This window comes from Solanum stenotomum, chromosome 4 (assembly GCF_019186545.1).
Source record: "Solanum stenotomum isolate F172 chromosome 4, ASM1918654v1, whole genome shotgun sequence".
Taxonomy (NCBI): domain Eukaryota; kingdom Viridiplantae; phylum Streptophyta; class Magnoliopsida; order Solanales; family Solanaceae; genus Solanum; species Solanum stenotomum.
The window spans coordinates 59,182,828-59,200,617 of record NC_064285.1 but is presented as its reverse complement, the minus strand read 5'-3'; the positions used below and the strand labels follow the sequence as shown (position 1 = coordinate 59,200,617).

General features: G+C 32.5%; 2 protein-coding genes and 1 pseudogene across 2 annotated transcripts; 2 read left to right on the top strand and 1 right to left on the bottom strand.

The window, feature by feature from the left end:
- Nucleotides 1–2,950: 2,950 nt before the first annotated feature.
- Nucleotides 2,951–6,491, top strand: LOC125861601 (acyltransferase Pun1-like; annotated as a pseudogene).
- Nucleotides 6,492–9,399: 2,908 nt separating this feature from the next.
- Nucleotides 9,400–12,187, top strand: LOC125862382 (nucleotide-sugar uncharacterized transporter 2). The gene is made up of 7 exons (XM_049542432.1): nt 9,400–9,478; nt 10,434–10,585; nt 10,732–10,940; nt 11,020–11,113; nt 11,214–11,380; nt 11,469–11,639; nt 11,727–12,187. The coding sequence occupies exons 1-7, from the start codon at nt 9,400–9,402 to the stop codon at nt 12,013–12,015; spliced, it is 1,161 nt and encodes a 386-aa protein (XP_049398389.1). The 3' UTR covers nt 12,016–12,187.
- Nucleotides 12,188–12,773: 586 nt separating this feature from the next.
- LOC125862843 (farnesyl pyrophosphate synthase-like) lies at nt 12,774–17,551 on the bottom strand. The gene is made up of 12 exons (XM_049542968.1): nt 17,340–17,551; nt 15,700–15,724; nt 15,471–15,586; nt 15,257–15,343; nt 15,030–15,146; nt 14,832–14,920; nt 14,687–14,738; nt 14,191–14,286; nt 13,615–13,659; nt 13,419–13,508; nt 13,259–13,330; nt 12,774–13,106 (listed from the first exon to the last, which is right to left on the bottom strand). Exons 1-12 carry the CDS (start codon nt 17,448–17,450, stop codon nt 12,978–12,980), a joined length of 1,029 nt encoding a protein of 342 aa, XP_049398925.1. The 5' UTR covers nt 17,451–17,551; the 3' UTR covers nt 12,774–12,977.
- Nucleotides 17,552–17,790: the final 239 nt, after the last annotated feature.

The following is a 17,790-nucleotide window of genomic DNA, read 5'->3' as shown; positions in this document are numbered from 1 at the left end:
TAATTGGTCTGTTAAGTTTATATTTTGTATCAAATTGGAAGTTTGAATGTGAATTGATCAGTGTCGAATTGATCAGTGTCTCTTTTGTAAATTTCAGTGTGAATTGATCAGTGTCTCTTTTGTAACTTGCCTCTGTTTTCTAATTTTTCCTGTGTTCTGAAATTAGTTATGGGATCGACTTGCCCCGTGTAGTTGTTGTTCAAAAACTGAGCTAATAACACAAATGCATGGCTGGAAAATACATAACACAAAGTCATGGTTGAAAAATACATAACGCAAATGCATTGAGAGGTAATAAAAAACCATTGTCTTGCATGGTTCAAAAATACATAGTCTTGCTAACACAAAGGCATGGTTCAAAAATACATTACATGAGTGTTCAAAATAAACTAAAGAGTAGCTTGTTGAAGACCCTTTTAACATGGGCCAAAATCATAACAACTTTTCAAATGAACTACTTCCAGTTTTTCCTGTTTGCTTTCATTTGTTGTAACTGTGAGGTGCCGACTACATCTTTTCCCTTCCATTTTAGGCCACGAGGTTTAAAGTCAATGTCTATATTGGTTGGTGAAGCACTTTTCAATTTTGTTGGCCTATGTAGAATCTTCTCACTTGATGTACCAGACTGCAATATAAGAAAGAAAGTGTAAGATAAGGTAAGATCATAATATGACTATCAGAATATACACCAAAACAGAGTAAACATATTAAGTGAACATACATTGAATACTTGGGCTCCAGCTATAGGATTAGAGTAAACACCAAAACCAGTTGCAGGCCTTCTGTTTGCTCCAGTAGCAGCAGCAAATGAGGCAGAACTGTATGGTCTCTTGTGACCTGATAAAGGTGGCAGTTGACTAGAAGAACTATCTCTTTCAGTAACAAATGGGGTCCCTCTTGCATTAGCTTTTTTTCTTCCCAATCCTCTTCAGTCCCAACTTGAACCCTATTTTGAGGAGGTCTTGGCACAGATTCTATGTCAGCACAAATAGAACTTAGTTGACTTGATTGTGTAGTTGCATGTGTGGTTTTGAAAGTAGAATGTGATGGACCTCCCATTGTAGACTATATAGCATAAATAAGAATATATGAATAACTTGTAGAACAATCAGAAAATGCAAATTAATTATTAAATCTAATTTTATTGTTGTTTGTGTAGTTCTTGGCACAACAGTGGTATCAGCACAAACAAAACTTTGTTGACTTGATTGTGTTCTAACCTATTGAACAAAAATAAGGAGATATGAATAACTTATACAATGATAATTAATGCAAATGAATATGTAAATCAAATCTTACTCATGTTTGAGAATAACTTTGTTGGCTTGAATTTCCTTGACTTGTAGGTTGAGAAGTGCTCCCCCTCTCATTCTATGTCGCCACAAAATAAAATATATGATCATAATATATATAAACTTTAAGCAATTTATAAATGTGAATATGAAGTATTACTTACTCTTGCACACACAACTTTGTTATGTCCAATTTTCTTGCATATGGAACATGTCATCTTTACTCATTTTCTTGAAAGTTTCCCCCATAGTTCTTCACAATGAAATCACCTGAGTCCCTGTCAATGGAAGCATATAACAACCACTTACAGTTAGCATTTTTGCACTTCACCCTCACTCTATGTTTTTCATTAGGTCTTAACTTTATCTGCCTCCTGTACTCTACAGCATAATCTGCCACTACTTTCCTGAACTGATTTGCACCCTCAAAGACCATTCCAAGCTCAAATATTGAAACTTCACAATCTTCATCATACCTAACTTTTTTGCTTCTCCTTCTAGCAGGTATATCTACTCCCCTAACAGCATCCACATCTAGTTGTTCATCACTATCATCACTCCAACAGTCAGAGCTATCAATATAATCCTCATCTCCACCTAATTTTTCTGCATATTTGTCAGTTTTATTTTTCCCAATATCCTCAAAGCCTCTATCTATACCATCAGCCTCTCCAACTGGTATTTCTTCAAATCCAGTAGCCTTTTTTCTTTGTTTTTTGTTTCTTCTTTCTTGTCTAAAAGCTCTCAACTCCTCATAAATATCTAAACCATCTTCTGAAGGTATATCTAGATCTGAATCACTACTCAAGAAATCAAATTCACCTTCTCCACCTAGGTTATCATCCACACCCTCTCCACCCACCCTCTTTACCAATGTTAACATCAACACCCTCACCACTAAGGTTAACAACCTCACCTTCTCCACTTAGGTCAACAACCTCACCTTCTCCCCCTAAGTTAACTACCTCACCCTCTTCACTAAGGTCAACATCAACACCTTCACCACCAACATTAGTTAGATAGCCTTTAGGTCCCTCGATGTCAAGTAAGGGTTCATCTAATACATGACAGACAAATACTTTAAAAGTGTCCTCATGTTTTAAGTCTTTAATTAGGTGTAGGAGATGTTGGTCAATTGTAATTAGGACCCATTTTGTATTCAATAAATCCTTCACATAAAAGCATGCAATAGTTTCATACTCCAATTCTTTAGTATAATACAATAGTTCCAAAATGGAAAAGTGGTCCTTAATAATATATTTGAGTGCAGGCACACAGTTTCCAACATAAGAAGGGACAGATATCTCGGATAAGATTCCATCATGGTAAATCTTTGTAAATATAATCTCCTCCATGGTCAATTGTTAGCCCTACAAGATATTAAACAAACCCTAGCTTAAGATAACAGAATATACTCATATAACCCATACAACAACTAAAAAACAAAGCTTTAAAGCATATTTTTTGGGTAATAGTAAAGAAGGGACATAATATTCGCAAAAATCACAAACCCTATATTTTTACAAAACCCTAGCCTTTTGGAATTCATTTAACAAAGCATGTAAAAATCATTAACAATCCTAACTTACACAAGGAAATCTTCAAGATCGTAACACGAACAAGACGAATCCAACTTCAATCTGGAGGAAATCGCGAAGATGGAGAGCTTCAATTTGGAAGAAATCGCGAAGAGAGAGAGAGAGAAGTGTTCTGTCAAAGTTAACGATTTAGAAATCTTTCCCAATTAAGACATTTACAAATACACGTCAGATACACGTGATAGTTGTTAAATGGTCATTCTATACACGTCGGATACACGTGGGGAGCTTAGATACACGCGCCACACAGTTTATGAAAAGTGATAAAAAAATGCTTAGACGGTTCAAATCTGGGTGGTAGAGGTGTTCAATAGGTACTAGGTGTAGTTGAGGTGTCTAAATGAATAATGAGGACAACTTTGAGGGGCCGCAGATGACTTTGGCCTATGATATAATATCTCCTCTTTTAACCCAAAAAAAAAGCTATGCATTATTGTTATTTATTTTCTTTTTATTTTTCTTTAATTTTAGAATTATTAATCATCTAGAAATACTTGAATTGTATATAATAATAATAATCTATATAAATGAAGCAGTAATTTATATTTTCTTTTAAAGCTGAATCTTGAAAGAAAGAGATGAACTTCAAAATAAGAATGTAATGTTTTTATATTGAGATGTGTACAAATTTAAACTTTATTTTACTTCGTTAATTAAACAAACAAACACATAGATATATGTATCTATAGGATCATTGAACATCATAGATTTTCTATTTCTTGAGAAGATGATTTTTTTACATCTTTGGTCATACCAAAGAAATAATTCAAGAAAGGAAAGGATTTTGGGGTATTTTGAATTTTCTTCTCGTATACAAGGTGCAATAAGCCAATATTCAGAGACTATAATAATATCGAAGAAATTATATACCTTTAAAAGATTTCCTCCAATCACTTTCCAAGTGATCAGTTTCTTCTGAGGATTGATAACTTCAGTACTGTCATAAAAAACATTTATTTTCCATCTATTCATTAAAATTAATTAAGTATATTCTGACTTTTTCTCTATCTTCCAAGAACTACACTTTATGTATTATTTTTTTTTTAAAAAATAACTTTAAAAGTGTTCATCAACAACGGTTACTGCAAAATAATAAGTGATTCCCAAAGAATATTAAAGCTATATTAACAATTCATAAAATATAAAATCATTACTCATTTCTATTTTTTTTTTAAATCTATAAATTCAATGCTCATTAGAAAAAAAGGAGAGAATTCAAAATACAATTGAAATTCTCAAGCTTCAATCTTTTTTTGGTCAACTTAAGAATTTATAATTTACGTATTCCTTTTAACTGAAAATACATAAATTTAACATGTTATTATTATTGTTGATATATTTTTAACTTTAGCCGCCAACATCTAAGCAACAAAAATATGCTTATATTATCTAGAATAATACAAGATAAAGGAGTGAGAAAACACATTATTATAATAAATATAGTAAATAATTAACACCAAGAATTCAATAGTGTACCTGTTTTTTTTTCAAGAAAGTTCATAAACATTTAGAAGAAGATGAGAGTAACAATGTTACTGTAACATAAATAAAAAATCATATCAATCCACTAAAAATAATAAATAACTTGCCAAACAAAATAAGATAAAATTATGTCCGCCTATGATTCCATTTGCTAGTCATATATTTTCAATTTGCAAAACAACACAAACATATATCACAAGTAGCATTATAATATTATATAAATATTTTTAAAATAAAATAAAAATAAAGAATTTAATGAGATTAGTCACCAGACAAAAANGATAACATTATGTCCGCCTATGATTCCATTTGCTAGTCATATATTTTCAATTTGCAAAACAACACAAACATATATCACAAGTAGCAATATAATATCACATAAATATTTTTAAAATGAAATAAAAATAAAGAATTCAATGAGATTAGTCACCAGACAAAAACACAAACATATATATCACAAGTAATTATATAATATTATATAAATATTTTAAAAATAAAAATAAAAAAATTCAAAGGGATTAACCTGACACCAAAGGGATTTATCATATGATGGATTGAAGTGAATTTTGGGTGATATATAGGTAAAGATAAAAACGGTTACATTTAAGAACATTCATTTCTTCTTCTGATTATAGTTGGTTAGAGGCTTTTGAAGTTTTCATCATGATTAAGAGTATTAAAGAAATGCATTTTAGTGATGAGTGAATTATTTAATTGTTAATTGTCTTTTGGATTTCCTTGATCCATAAATACATACAGTTACAACTGAAACGTATATGATTAAATTTGTGCAGCTACAACTTTTAAAGGTGAAAAAGTACGTGGGCTTATTTAATTGTTTTCTTAGTGAGTAAATTGTTTAATTGTTTATTTTCTTAGTGAGTAAATTATTATATTTATATGAAAAAAATGCCTAAAAAATGAGAAAAAAAATAAATATGAATGGAGATGCCACATCACCTTCTCTATGTTTCTCCTTTATATATAACTAGTTAACATGTTCGCGCGATCATAACAACTATTTTTAAGACAAAAATTTCTTATAAATTAGTACATACTAAAAAGAAGAAATATGATTAATACTTAGATCTAAATTTTAAAATGTTTATCATAATTGTTTCAATTTTTAAGATACATTTTTCTTATTCTTTTGTTGGGAGTGAAAAGAACATGTTTTTTATTTTGAAAAAAAAATACTAACTTAATTTTCTGCTTAATTTTCTATTTGCCGTTGATCATCAAATAAAACATAAATAGTCTGTCCTCCTCATTTTTTAAAAGAAGGGATGCTTATTTAAATGAGGAACTACTGAACTTAGACCTTTTATAATATCATTCCTCACTGTGATTTTTTGTTAAAAAAATCATACTTGTTATGTACGACTGTAAGTAATCTTTTTNCCGATCTGTCCCAAGTCCGAATTGATTGTCCAATGTCTAGAATCTTTGATCATCCTCGTACTTATATCGATAATTTAGTACTTCCTATAGATCCTTGGTTCCCATCTACAAACAGTTTAGTTGCAGCTAAGCTTTACCATTTTGAAAGTGGTGGCGTAGCGCTTGGTGTATGCCTGATGGGTGCAGTTTGGGTAATTTCTTAAGGGACTGGTCCATGGTAGCGCGCGATTCAGAAGCAAAACTATCTCCCCTGTTTAATGGAGCATCAATATTTAAACCATCATTTGATCAAGTGGTTGTTGATTTTGATTAATTCAGCTGAATCCAAAACTGAACTACGACAGTAGAAGCAATCACTACATTCCTATACAAATGTGTCAATAATACATCAAATTTTATGCCATCCTTATTGATACAAGCTGTAGATCAATGCGGAGCAAGTAATATTGCACGCAGACTTAACCGGGAATGCTAGCTATTCTTCCTTTCGTTGTATCAGCAACGAATAAGGAAGAGGTGAATTTGCAAAGACTAGTTAGTGAGCTTAGAGAGGATTCAAGATATGCTCAAATACATCGAATCAGAAGAGTTTCTATGTTCAAAGGTATCTGATATAGCTAGAGATCAACTAAACGAACGGATATCAAACAACCATATTCCTATGTATAGATTTGGGATAAGACACAAGTACCTCCGGAGGCAAACGTCTCACCTTTAACCATCCTACGATATTAAAATTTAAAATTGAACGACGTAAGTTTCTTATTGTCATGGAACAGCACCAGTGATTTGTGATCCTGAAATAAGTAGATCAACAAAAGGAGTTCTTGTATGTCTTTTTAATTGATTTCTATTGAAGTATTGCTAGAAATTGTGTGCTTCTTAACTATTCTGTCATCTTTCTTCTGTTATATTTATGTCTCTCGATTTAAGTTAACATCATTCGTCTCATAACTATATTTGTTAGAAATCTTACGGAAAGTACATGTAGAGAATTCTTGAAAGCTTAAGGTATGTTAAGTAAGTTCTTCCTGATATTTTTCAATATGAAATAAGATTTCACTTCCTTTGTATGCTTCATAATCTATATAACAAATTTTTTATTAAATAATATTAATTTCATCCAAAAAAAACATTGATTGAGTATATAGTTTAATATTGTTCTGTAATAAAACAAATGAACATAATAACAAAATGCTATTACTTTTAAGTTTTAACGGAATTTATAGTGTGATAATATCTTATAATGATTTGATACAATTAAAAAAATAAAGATATTTCATAACAATTTCTTAAAAGATCATCTATTTATATTATAAATAAATTTTAAATTATAATTATTAAAATTTTTCATTAATGACAATGAAAATTCATTTATCAACAAAGACAATAAAGAATAAGAGATGAGCATAATTACATAAACATGTCATCTCATCTACCCCTCCAACTTCGGCTGTACATAAGTAAACACTATAATTTATATAAAGTTGAACAAGCAAACACACGCGTTCTACATGACAGTTCGTGTGATACACTCGAATTGATTTGTATTATGTCATGTAAGACACATATTATGTTATGTGTAGAAAGATGTATTTCTCTACTTGTTTAACTTTATACAAATATAAATACCTACTTATGCACATTCATGAGTTAGAGAGCATAAATGTCATTATATTGTTTAACTTTATACAAAGTAAACGCTCCTATCAAGAATAGAACACAAAATCTCATACAAGTTTTGCAATCCCTTAACAACTACACTAAACCTTTAATTAACTTGTGTCAACACTTATATATATATTCATTAAATTAAATTTTGACCTATATACAATGTAATTTCCGACAAAGAGGTGTTGCTCGACACCCCTTGCTCTAAGGTAGGCCCGCCTCTGATTGTGGTCGAGTTAAAAAACACGAAATAAGTGAAACTTAAATAAGTATGATTTTAAAACATTCATACATATGTAATATTAAAATAACAATCATAAAAAATATATATCAAAATTTGCAATAAACTTATAAAAGAATTATTCCATATATAATGTTAATAAACTTAATTTTAAAAAATCTATAAATACTGGTTCAATAATAAAAAAACTAAGCAAATAAAATTTAAAACAAATGTTACATAGATGAAGTATTAAAAATGACAGGAGTAATATAAATTTTGCATGGGATAAAAGGGGGAAATGATTATTCTCAAAGTTAGAGGCGAGAGTTTGATTTTTAAATCAAAGTTTGGGGTGTGTAAATTTCGCCCTTTACAAAATGGATAAAAGAATAGTCTTTTTAGTTTTATCATGCGTAAAAATGAAGATCACTAGTAAAAATATCACAAAACAATTTATTTATTTTATTGTAAGTTTTCCAAAACAATTATTGTAAGTTTTCCAAAACAAATAGATAGTACAAAATGGTAATATGTGTATTAGTTATGCATGTATTAGTAATGTGGATGTTAGTTATACAAGTATTAGTTATGCAGTATAAGTTATGTGGGTATTGATTATACAAATATTAGCTATACAGGGTTTAGACATGCAGAATTTAGTTATGCATAAATTATTCTTTGGATGTTGGCTTTTTTATATTAAAAATTAGTAAAATTATATATTTTAAAAATTAAAACATTTCTTTACAATTATACCATTTCCTTCTTTAACTTTGTATTTAAATTAAAACATTTCTTTAATTATGTAGAAGAAGAACGTAGTCTAAGTGGGAGTGATAAGGGTAATATTGTCATTTAATTTTTTATCCATGTATTACGCATAAATAATACGCAAATTTCCTCATAACTTATATATGTATTAGTTATGCTAATTTAAAAGTTGTCAACCAAACGTTGTATTAATTTCCTACATGAATAATTTTTTGTATCCACCTGCCAAACGACATATTAATTATATACATTAACTTTTTTCTTATCCACCTACCAAACGTCGTATAAGTTATACATACTCTAATACATGGATAAGACTTGTTTTATACGACTATCATACGACTCCTTAAATGAATAGAAGAAATTAACTTTTTCAATAGGTAAAAATAAATATTTCTTGGGGTAAAAACTAAACATAGATTTATGGTAAAAGTTAATTACAAAAACAAATTATCTCTAATTTTGAGAAAGACAATAAAAAAAGCCAAATAAAAAGAAACTTTCTGAATATGAAAAATGTTACCTCATCTGGAGAAATTTTTTAGATCCGCGATTCTGGCTTGGTTTACGCATTAGTTTGTTCAATTTTTGATGCCCTCTCTCTTCTTCTTCTTTCTTCCCCTTCTCAAACATTCATTTATCCATTTCTTCATCATTCAATGTCCTCTTCTTCATACTCTTGTTCCATTAATATTTTTGTGACATTTGTAGTAGATTGAGTAGGCTATGACTTTAATTTTACTCAAAATAATGATACCTTAAAAACATGTCAATACGTGTTTGTTAAACAGAGTCCTGCTTTTTCTACACTCTTTTACATTCCTTTTGCAACTATAATACTATAATACTCCTGAGATCTCTCACATTTTACCTTCTCACATTTTGCCTTTCACGTTCATTAGATTTTGAAATTCTTTTCATTCTAATTAACCATCAATTTATGGGCATTTTGTACTAAGTTATGGGCCTTCTGGATTATTTGTTTGGAAATGGAGGTAGAAGGTTTATCAAGAGAAAAGATAGCGATGCTGGTGAAGCAGGTGAAGCACTATTCGCCTTCTTTTTTTTTTATAATTGATTTTCAGACTATTATTTTTCTGTTTGCTTTTTTATTCTCTCATGGTTAATTTTCAGGAGTTTTAGGTTTTCAAAAATTTGATTTTTATTCTGCACACATTCTTGTTGAATACCTGGAAACTGGGATTTGACAATCTGTTTGTTCTAGAAAATTAGAGTGTGAGTTTATTAATGCAATCTGATTCTTTGCTGCAAAATTTATTGTATATTATTGTATTAATCAGAAGTTTATAAATTATCCAGCATTTAGTTAAGAATCATTGTATATGCCTCTTCTTTTACCGAGGCGGGTCCAGGATTTAAACTTAACGTGTTCTTACTTTAGGTTATTAGATATGTTATAAAGTTTGGGATAACTTATAGCTGATTAATTATCCTTACCTCTGGTAGAATAATTTAAAATGACAAAAATATCCCTTAAATTATTTTTATACACTTCCCACATCCTTAACAATTCTGGAGGGTATTTTTGTAAACATGCATATTATTTGTCCAAACATTCACTAAGAAATAATACTAGGATAACTAATCGTAGCATAGCTAAGCCTATCATAACTTGTCTTCAAACCAAATGACCCATTAGCGGTCAGCACTTAAGTTGTTGTACTCTCTTTTTTCCATTCTCAATGAAAAAGATGTACACATATGTGATGTATATGTCATGTGTCTAAAATAGTGAGTTCAGTTGAACTTGTAGTGTATAAGCTGCATCCGCCTCAGTTCCTCTGCGTCTACAGACACCTTGTGGGATTTCTGCTTTTCGACTGCTCTTCAGCATGTAGGGAAATAGGCATTACCTAGAACAATAATATCTCTCCACTTACAAGTACTTACTATACATAATTTAGCTGTTATTTAGAACAACTTGAACTTTTGCTTCGATTCAAAGCTAAATACTTTTACCCTATTATAAACCAGGTCGGGCACTGGAAGAGCTCAGAGGTTCTCTCTACAATGAGCTTCGAACATCAGAAGGAGCCAAGCGTCAACAACAGCGATTCTGTGGTCCAGTTATGGCAATGACCTTCAATTTCATGGTTGCTGTTGGAATAATATTAGGAAACAAACTTGTATGGCTTTCGTTCCTACATTTTCCAACTCTTGATGGTTGCAATATATATAACACCAAAAAAATCGAGTCTATAACTGTTTTGACATGACCTGGTGAATGGTGAAATGTTTTATTGGCTTCTAAAGTTGCAAATGTGGTTTGCAGATTATGGGAAGAGTTGGATTTAAATTTCCCATTTTCCTAACGCTCATCCATTACTGCTGTTCTTGGATATTACTCGCCATCTTCAAGGCTTTGTCATTGCTTCCAGCTGCTCCTCCTGCTAGAACAACACCATTTTCTTCACTCTTTTCGTTGGGCGTTGTGATGGCTTTTGCCTCTGGCCTTGCCAATGCTAGTCTGAATCATAACAGGTTACCGTATTTGTAAACCTTTTCTCCAAGTCCAAACCTTGTGGCAACTTCTCTTTTCCTAACTAGCTGACTCGTGCAGTGTGGGTTTCTATCAGATGGCTAAAATTGCGGTTACTCCAACCATTGTCATTGCAGAGTTCTTTCTTTTCAAGAAAACAGTATCCTTTCACAAAGTTAGTTACATGAAGCATTACCAAATTATATGTATAAATAATATAGACCTTTACGGATTACATCATTCTTGAATTTGCTTAAGTTCAAACAATGATGCAGGTTCTGGCTTTGGCTGTTGTGTCAGTAGGCGTTGCAGTTGCAACTGTCACAGACTTGGAATTTAATTTCTTTGGGGCTTGTATTGCACTAGCATGGATAGTTCCAAGCGGTGTAAACAAAATTCTTTGGTCAAATCTCCAACAACAAACCAATTGGACTGCTCTTGCGTAGGAAATGCTTCCTTTTTCGTTTACTTTTCATATGATAACAAGTGACTCTGAGCTTGAATATGCTGAAGACCAAAGTTTTATGCAGGTTGATGTGGAGGACAACTCCAGTGACAATTTTCTTCTTGGTACCACTGTCGCCTTTGCTAGACCCTCCAGGAGTGCTATCTTTCAAGTGGGACATCCACAATACGAGTGCTATTCTCATCTCAGCCTTACTTGGTTTCCTCTTGCAATGGTCTGGAGCTTTAGCACTTGGGTAAGAGTCTTCTAATATGAGCTCCGGACTTATCTGTTGCATGGTTTTTTGAAAATTCATTAAGAGGAACTGTAATTGTTGATGCAGAGCTACATCAGCAACGTCACACGTTGTTTTAGGACAATTCAAGACTTGTGTGATCCTACTAGGAGGATATTTCCTGTTTAGTTCAGATCCAGGTTGGACGAGTATATGTGGTGCCGTTACAGCTCTTGGTGGAATGACAGTATACACATCCCTCAGCTTAAAGGAATCAAGAGAAAAGGCGAGTGATCAACTCCCAAAGCATAGTTTACCTCCTCAAAAACTCAAGAGTACTGAAGATGATGACAACTCCAGATACACTCCTCCGGACCAAACTCCTGCTGTCGTCTAAGTAGCATTTCTTACTTTTTTTTTTGTTGGTACATAAGTTAGATCTAATTTTTTACCGTGAAAACGGGGTTGTGGGAGAGCAATACAAGTGTCGTGCTGCTAAGCAAAGCAGCCTGTTGATCCACTTTAATTGATTATTATAACGTGTAAATTTCTGCATGGCAACACACCAGCATTATGTCTATTGTAAAAGATGCTTAAGGATTAGAAAATTTTGGAAGTTTGGTTGTTTAGTATAATGAGAATTGCAAAAGTTATCCAACTTAAACTAAAATATTCAACTGGAAAAGAAAATGATACATGATTGAGAAGCTGTTTCTGAAAGACTCTCGCCATAAGTAGTGAACATCAGAAGTATTGAAGTAAAGAGGACAAAGAAAATAATAGGAAAAACATAACATAGCAGTCAAAAAGAATAGCAATAACCATAACCAACCAATGCGATAACTGAAGCACAGTAAATAACGAGTAACAAAAGTCGTAAGACTGGCAACTGCAAGCCAAATGCTACTGCTACTGGTATAAATAGGGAAACATCTACAATGCATCAACCTATTCCGCTACGAAACGAGACAATGCTCAAGTTTTTATCATGAACTCAAGTTTAATATGTTAAATAAGCATTGTATAACACACAAAAGTTTCAAAATCTTAGATTTCATCAAGGATTCAAAGGCTTTTCCAACAACTCAAAACCTAGGGATTTTTTGAGTAACAGCACTTGAAGCAATGAGTTGAAGGCAATGAAACAACAATGACAGCAGAATACTGAAAGATTTCATTGGACTTTTCTACTATTTATTAAAGGTGAAAAAGGATAAGAGTTTCCATTTCTTGAAAATAATAACAATCCATCATCAGTACTTCAAGCTAAAGTAGAAGGGGAAAAAAAGCAGAAAAATGCATGAAATACAGACATCTCACTCCCAATGAGAGAATGAAGTTCATTAATTATTTTATTTCCTACTTCTGTCTCTTATAAATCTTTCCCAAGAATGATAATAGCACTGCCTGCACTGCTTTGCTTGGATGAGCTGCAATAGAGCTGGTCAGCTTTTCATAGGACGTCTTCTCGTAATCCAGAAATACTTCCTACAAAATTCAGAAGAAAATAAATTAAAAGCTGAAGAACTATGTTTCGACTACTGAACATCAAATGAGATCAACCACTTGTAAAGAGAAGAGTGCAATGATTACACAGAACTTTCGATTTATCTCAGGAGGGGGGAGGGAAAGTGGAATACCTCAAGTTTGAGATCATTATAGAGTGCCTTTATTTTAGCAATACAAGCAGCGTCATCTTTTCCATAGTTCTCCTGCAAAACAAGCTCTTCTAATTAGCATCTTCAAATAGAACAAAATCTTTATAGAAATTAACCGAGGGATAACAAGTTTCGAGCTTACAAATAATATCTTCTTTTGCTCCTCGTTGCAGAGTTCTAGAGCTTTAACTACCAACCAAGAACACTTGAAGTCTTGAATATCAGTGCCAATCTGATAGCAAAAGAGGTCACCATAAGATTTCTATTTTTTCAAGTTAAAATAGCTCCCTGATTAATGTTAAAGGAGCTTTGTACTATGAGCTTCCTTTACAACATACCTTGCCCAGCACCTCTGGGTCAGCAAAACAGTCCAGATAATCATCCTACAAAGTCAAGAGAGCTACTAGTCAGAATCTGTTGCATGAAAGCACAAACGTTGTGAAACTAAGTTTTGTCGATGGTTCTTGGGTATATTGGAAACCAAACTAGATGGAGATCTCAAAAGGATACAGTGTCCAAGACCACATTCATCACACTGTTCGCCATGTACAAATTCTTTTCACAGTTTGACCACATGAAACGCGTTGACTTTTATCTCTACAATGTTTCTCATACTTCTTAAAAAAAGACCACATTCTTTTACGATTTGAAAGTAGGCTAATTTAAGGAATTATCTTCTTTGCTTTTGATTTGCTCTTTTCCATTTCCCAACGAGATGCAAGGTCAGACTACAGCTGTCAAACTTCAAAAGCATAACTTTGGTTGAGAAAAAGAAGATAGTTTCCGTATTGTTCCATGGTGAATGTTCATTTTTTCCTCATTAAAGGTCAATTTTAAATTGAAACGATTCTTCGAATATAAATGTGGAACTATATACACAATGGAAGCTATTAAGGAGTGGTTGTAATTCTCACCTGAACTTGAAAGTAGATTCCCATGTCAATAAGAATTTTCTTGACATCAACATGGTTGTCAAGATTCTCTCCTGCCATAAGAAGTGCACATGCCACCTGGAGATCTTAACCGTGAGTACTCAGGATGTAGCTTATATACAAATTAAACTTTGAGGCACATACTATGATTCTGAAGAGACAACTTTGCTAAAGGGACCAGAATAGTTAAATACAAAACAAGAAGCATATGATTTGCAACAATGGAAAGGTATTGCTTATGGACACAAAATAAGAGGCTCCTCTATGCCTTTCCAGCAGTTGCATATAGTTAATATAATTCGAAGAAGATTCTGAACTTTGAAATGTTTTTAAGAGAAAATCAACCTCAGATCAACAAGGATAATGGTTTCCCATTTTTTTTTAGGAAGCAAGTGTTAAGAAACATAATAGACATGCAATCATTCTCAAAATAGTACAATAAGCTGTGAACTCAATTGAAAGGAAGATTTATACTCACTGGGAGGTAAAATGAATAATAGGCAGTTTTATACTGGACAATCCGGCGATGACTGCATGTAATCACATCATTATAAAGTTAAATAATGCAAAAAATATTGTGCAAGCAGAAAAATTGCACACAAGTCTTGAGAAAGTCCCCTTACATAGACAATGAGTACTTTGATAAATCTTTCTCTCCTGCAAGTGTTGTGATCAAATCTATCATTTGTCCAGAGGCAGTCTGGAACTCTACCTGTCAGATTATGTCCACAAAGCAAAAGAGAAAAAACAAAACGTTCAGCATTATATATATATAAGGTTTAATTCAAAGGCCTTTTCTTTTTCTTTGAAAAAAATCCTACCTCATTAAACAAATCTAGAAGATCAACATAATAAGGCTCTGGCCTGAAGTACTTCTTCAGAATTCTCGTGATGTGGTTGCGAAGAAGTATGCCATCATTGATAGCAATCATCCCAACCTATAAGAAGTATTGAAATAAAAATGACTGAGTGAAAAGAGAATGACCAGTAGGTATTGCACATGAAAGCACAAAGAGGAACAAACAGTAACCCCTGTGTAGGCCCACACCTTATCTAATTTGTACCAGCATGGTTGACCTCGACGTGTATGAGAGCCATCCATTATATCATCAAGAACAAGGAAGTATGCTTGAAGCTGCAACATACATTTGCTCTAGTTACACACTTGAAAAGAAGAAAAGCGGAACTAAAGCTGAATTTATCGGGGTCTCCAAGGAATTCAGCTTGAACCACAGATTGAAAAAAGTGATTGTTTTGCATACCCATTCAATGCACCAGCCAAGAGCAGATGCTTTAAAGATTTGATCAGGGGATAGTTCTTTTCCATCATTCAACAAACTAAGGCTGTCAATAACAGATAGTCCTCGATTCAGCTTCCCTGCACAGAGAATACATCATTATAAAGCTGCTAGAAGATATTCTCAAGTTATCGAAGATTGTACAAGTAGTACAAAATTTTAGAATAGTTAATAAGTAGAAATTATTTCCTACCTCCAGGTACATTGTAGTCCAGCATCTGAAGCAAATCATAAAAAATATCAGTTACATATAGACTGTTCGAAAATTTGAAAAAACTCCGAAAGATTAAAAGCGAGAAGAAGCTGAGAGTCGAGGGTATCCACAAATTGAAGAACTATAAGGATGACACAAATTACCACATCAACAGTACTGAACTAACAAGAAGTTATATACACCAACTAGTTTACATCATAAGGTACAGCAGAAGGCAATCCATGTTGAACTCACACCAAAGGTTGTTATAGAGATTCACCTTTCTCAAATCACACAGGTAAACCTCTCTCCCCCACCCTTCCTCCCCCTCTTTATTTCATGTACACACAGATAAAGACAAGAGAAACCACTCCCACAGACAACCATAAACGACAAGCAAGAGCGCATAGATTCTAGAGTAAAGATATGTTGGATTCATATGTTCAAGAACATTATAATTTCTGTTTTCAAGCAAGTTTCTTAGTGGATGTTTAGACTAACTTCAAGCTTGAGGAACATCAGAACAAGCTCCACTTTAATATACATTCTAATGTTGAGCTATGTTAATTGCCTTGTCATTTTCAACTGTGAGCGAATTTCTTTCTGAATCATAGACATGTCTTTATGTATTCATTCTCTGTTCATTATTATATCATACAAAAGAGAGTTTCTTTTTCACCCAAATTCCATTTAATGGAAGATATGAAGGAAAACAGATCTAAACTTTTCAACAATTATTTTGACTCATGTCAATCAACTCCACCACAATTATTTTTTTTATTCCTCCTAATAAGTATGACTAGCAGATCACTAGTAAGGTCTAACTTTTAAAGTATCAAAGACAATAATGAATATTAAGCAATCAACAACATACAAAAAATCACGTGGATGGATAAACCAATATTCAAACTACTACTTCCTTCATTCCAATTCATTTAATTACTTTCCTTTTTTAGTTGTTTCCAAAAGAATACATCTTCCCTTCATTTCAACTCTTTAACTTCAACTTCAACTTTACATATAACATAACATGTTTAAGACCGTAACATTAACAAATATTTTATTAAAATTCAAAGTATCTTTAATTTGAGACCACATGATTTTAAAAATCTTTTTCACTTTTTTTATGGCCACGGTATCTAGGTCAGCTTTCACGCACCTCGACTAATTCCACGGATACTTGTCGGAACAGGTACCACATAACTCTATCCACCAAGGCTAGAACACAAAGAATCACTTATCTTCAATGAGTTTTGAACCTAAGACCTCATGAAAAATGGGGCCAGGGAAACTAGATTGTACACAGACCTTAGCACCATCACTAGGCCACACCGTTGGATGCAAATCTTTTTTACTTTTTTAAACTCTGTGTAAGTGGAAATGATATCTACAACAACAAACCCATTGAAACTAGACTATACGGAGACCTTACCTCATTTTGAAAGGAGAAGATAGCAAAAGATAAGAACGATACAAACAAGAATAGCAAGTAAGAATATCAAAAAGGCAAGAAACTTAGTAAAATGCTTAAATTAAAACAAGATTCATCAATAGAAACTTAACACATGTAATGCAACAAGTGGATCTACACATTCACATATATATATACAAAAACAAAAACAAAAAGGAAAGCAAAAAACCTTCTCGACCCATTGACGAGAATCATCTGTAAATTCAAAAGCCGGGTCTTCTAGCAGATCAGATTTAAGAACAGAGTACACCTCCAAAAATTTGGCCTTCAGGTCAGTCATTTTCACACAGAGAGAAAAAAAAGTATGTGTAAGCAGAGAAGGAGGAGATCTGAGGATCGTTGAGCACTAAGGAAGTTGTTATTTATATATAGGAAAAACAAGCGCAGTATTTTTCTGAATTATTATTAAGTCATACAACAACAGCAGGCGCCAGCCACCACTCACTCTCACTCACATTGTCTTTTTGTTTTTTTTTTAAAGATTATTTATTTATTAAAAAATAATTATTTTTTATTCCTCTTTTATTATTATAGATTTAAATAAACTTCGTTGTTAAGCTAGCGTTTTGACATAGATGTTGGAAAGTAGATTTTGGAGAGTATTTTTGGAAATTTGCTTA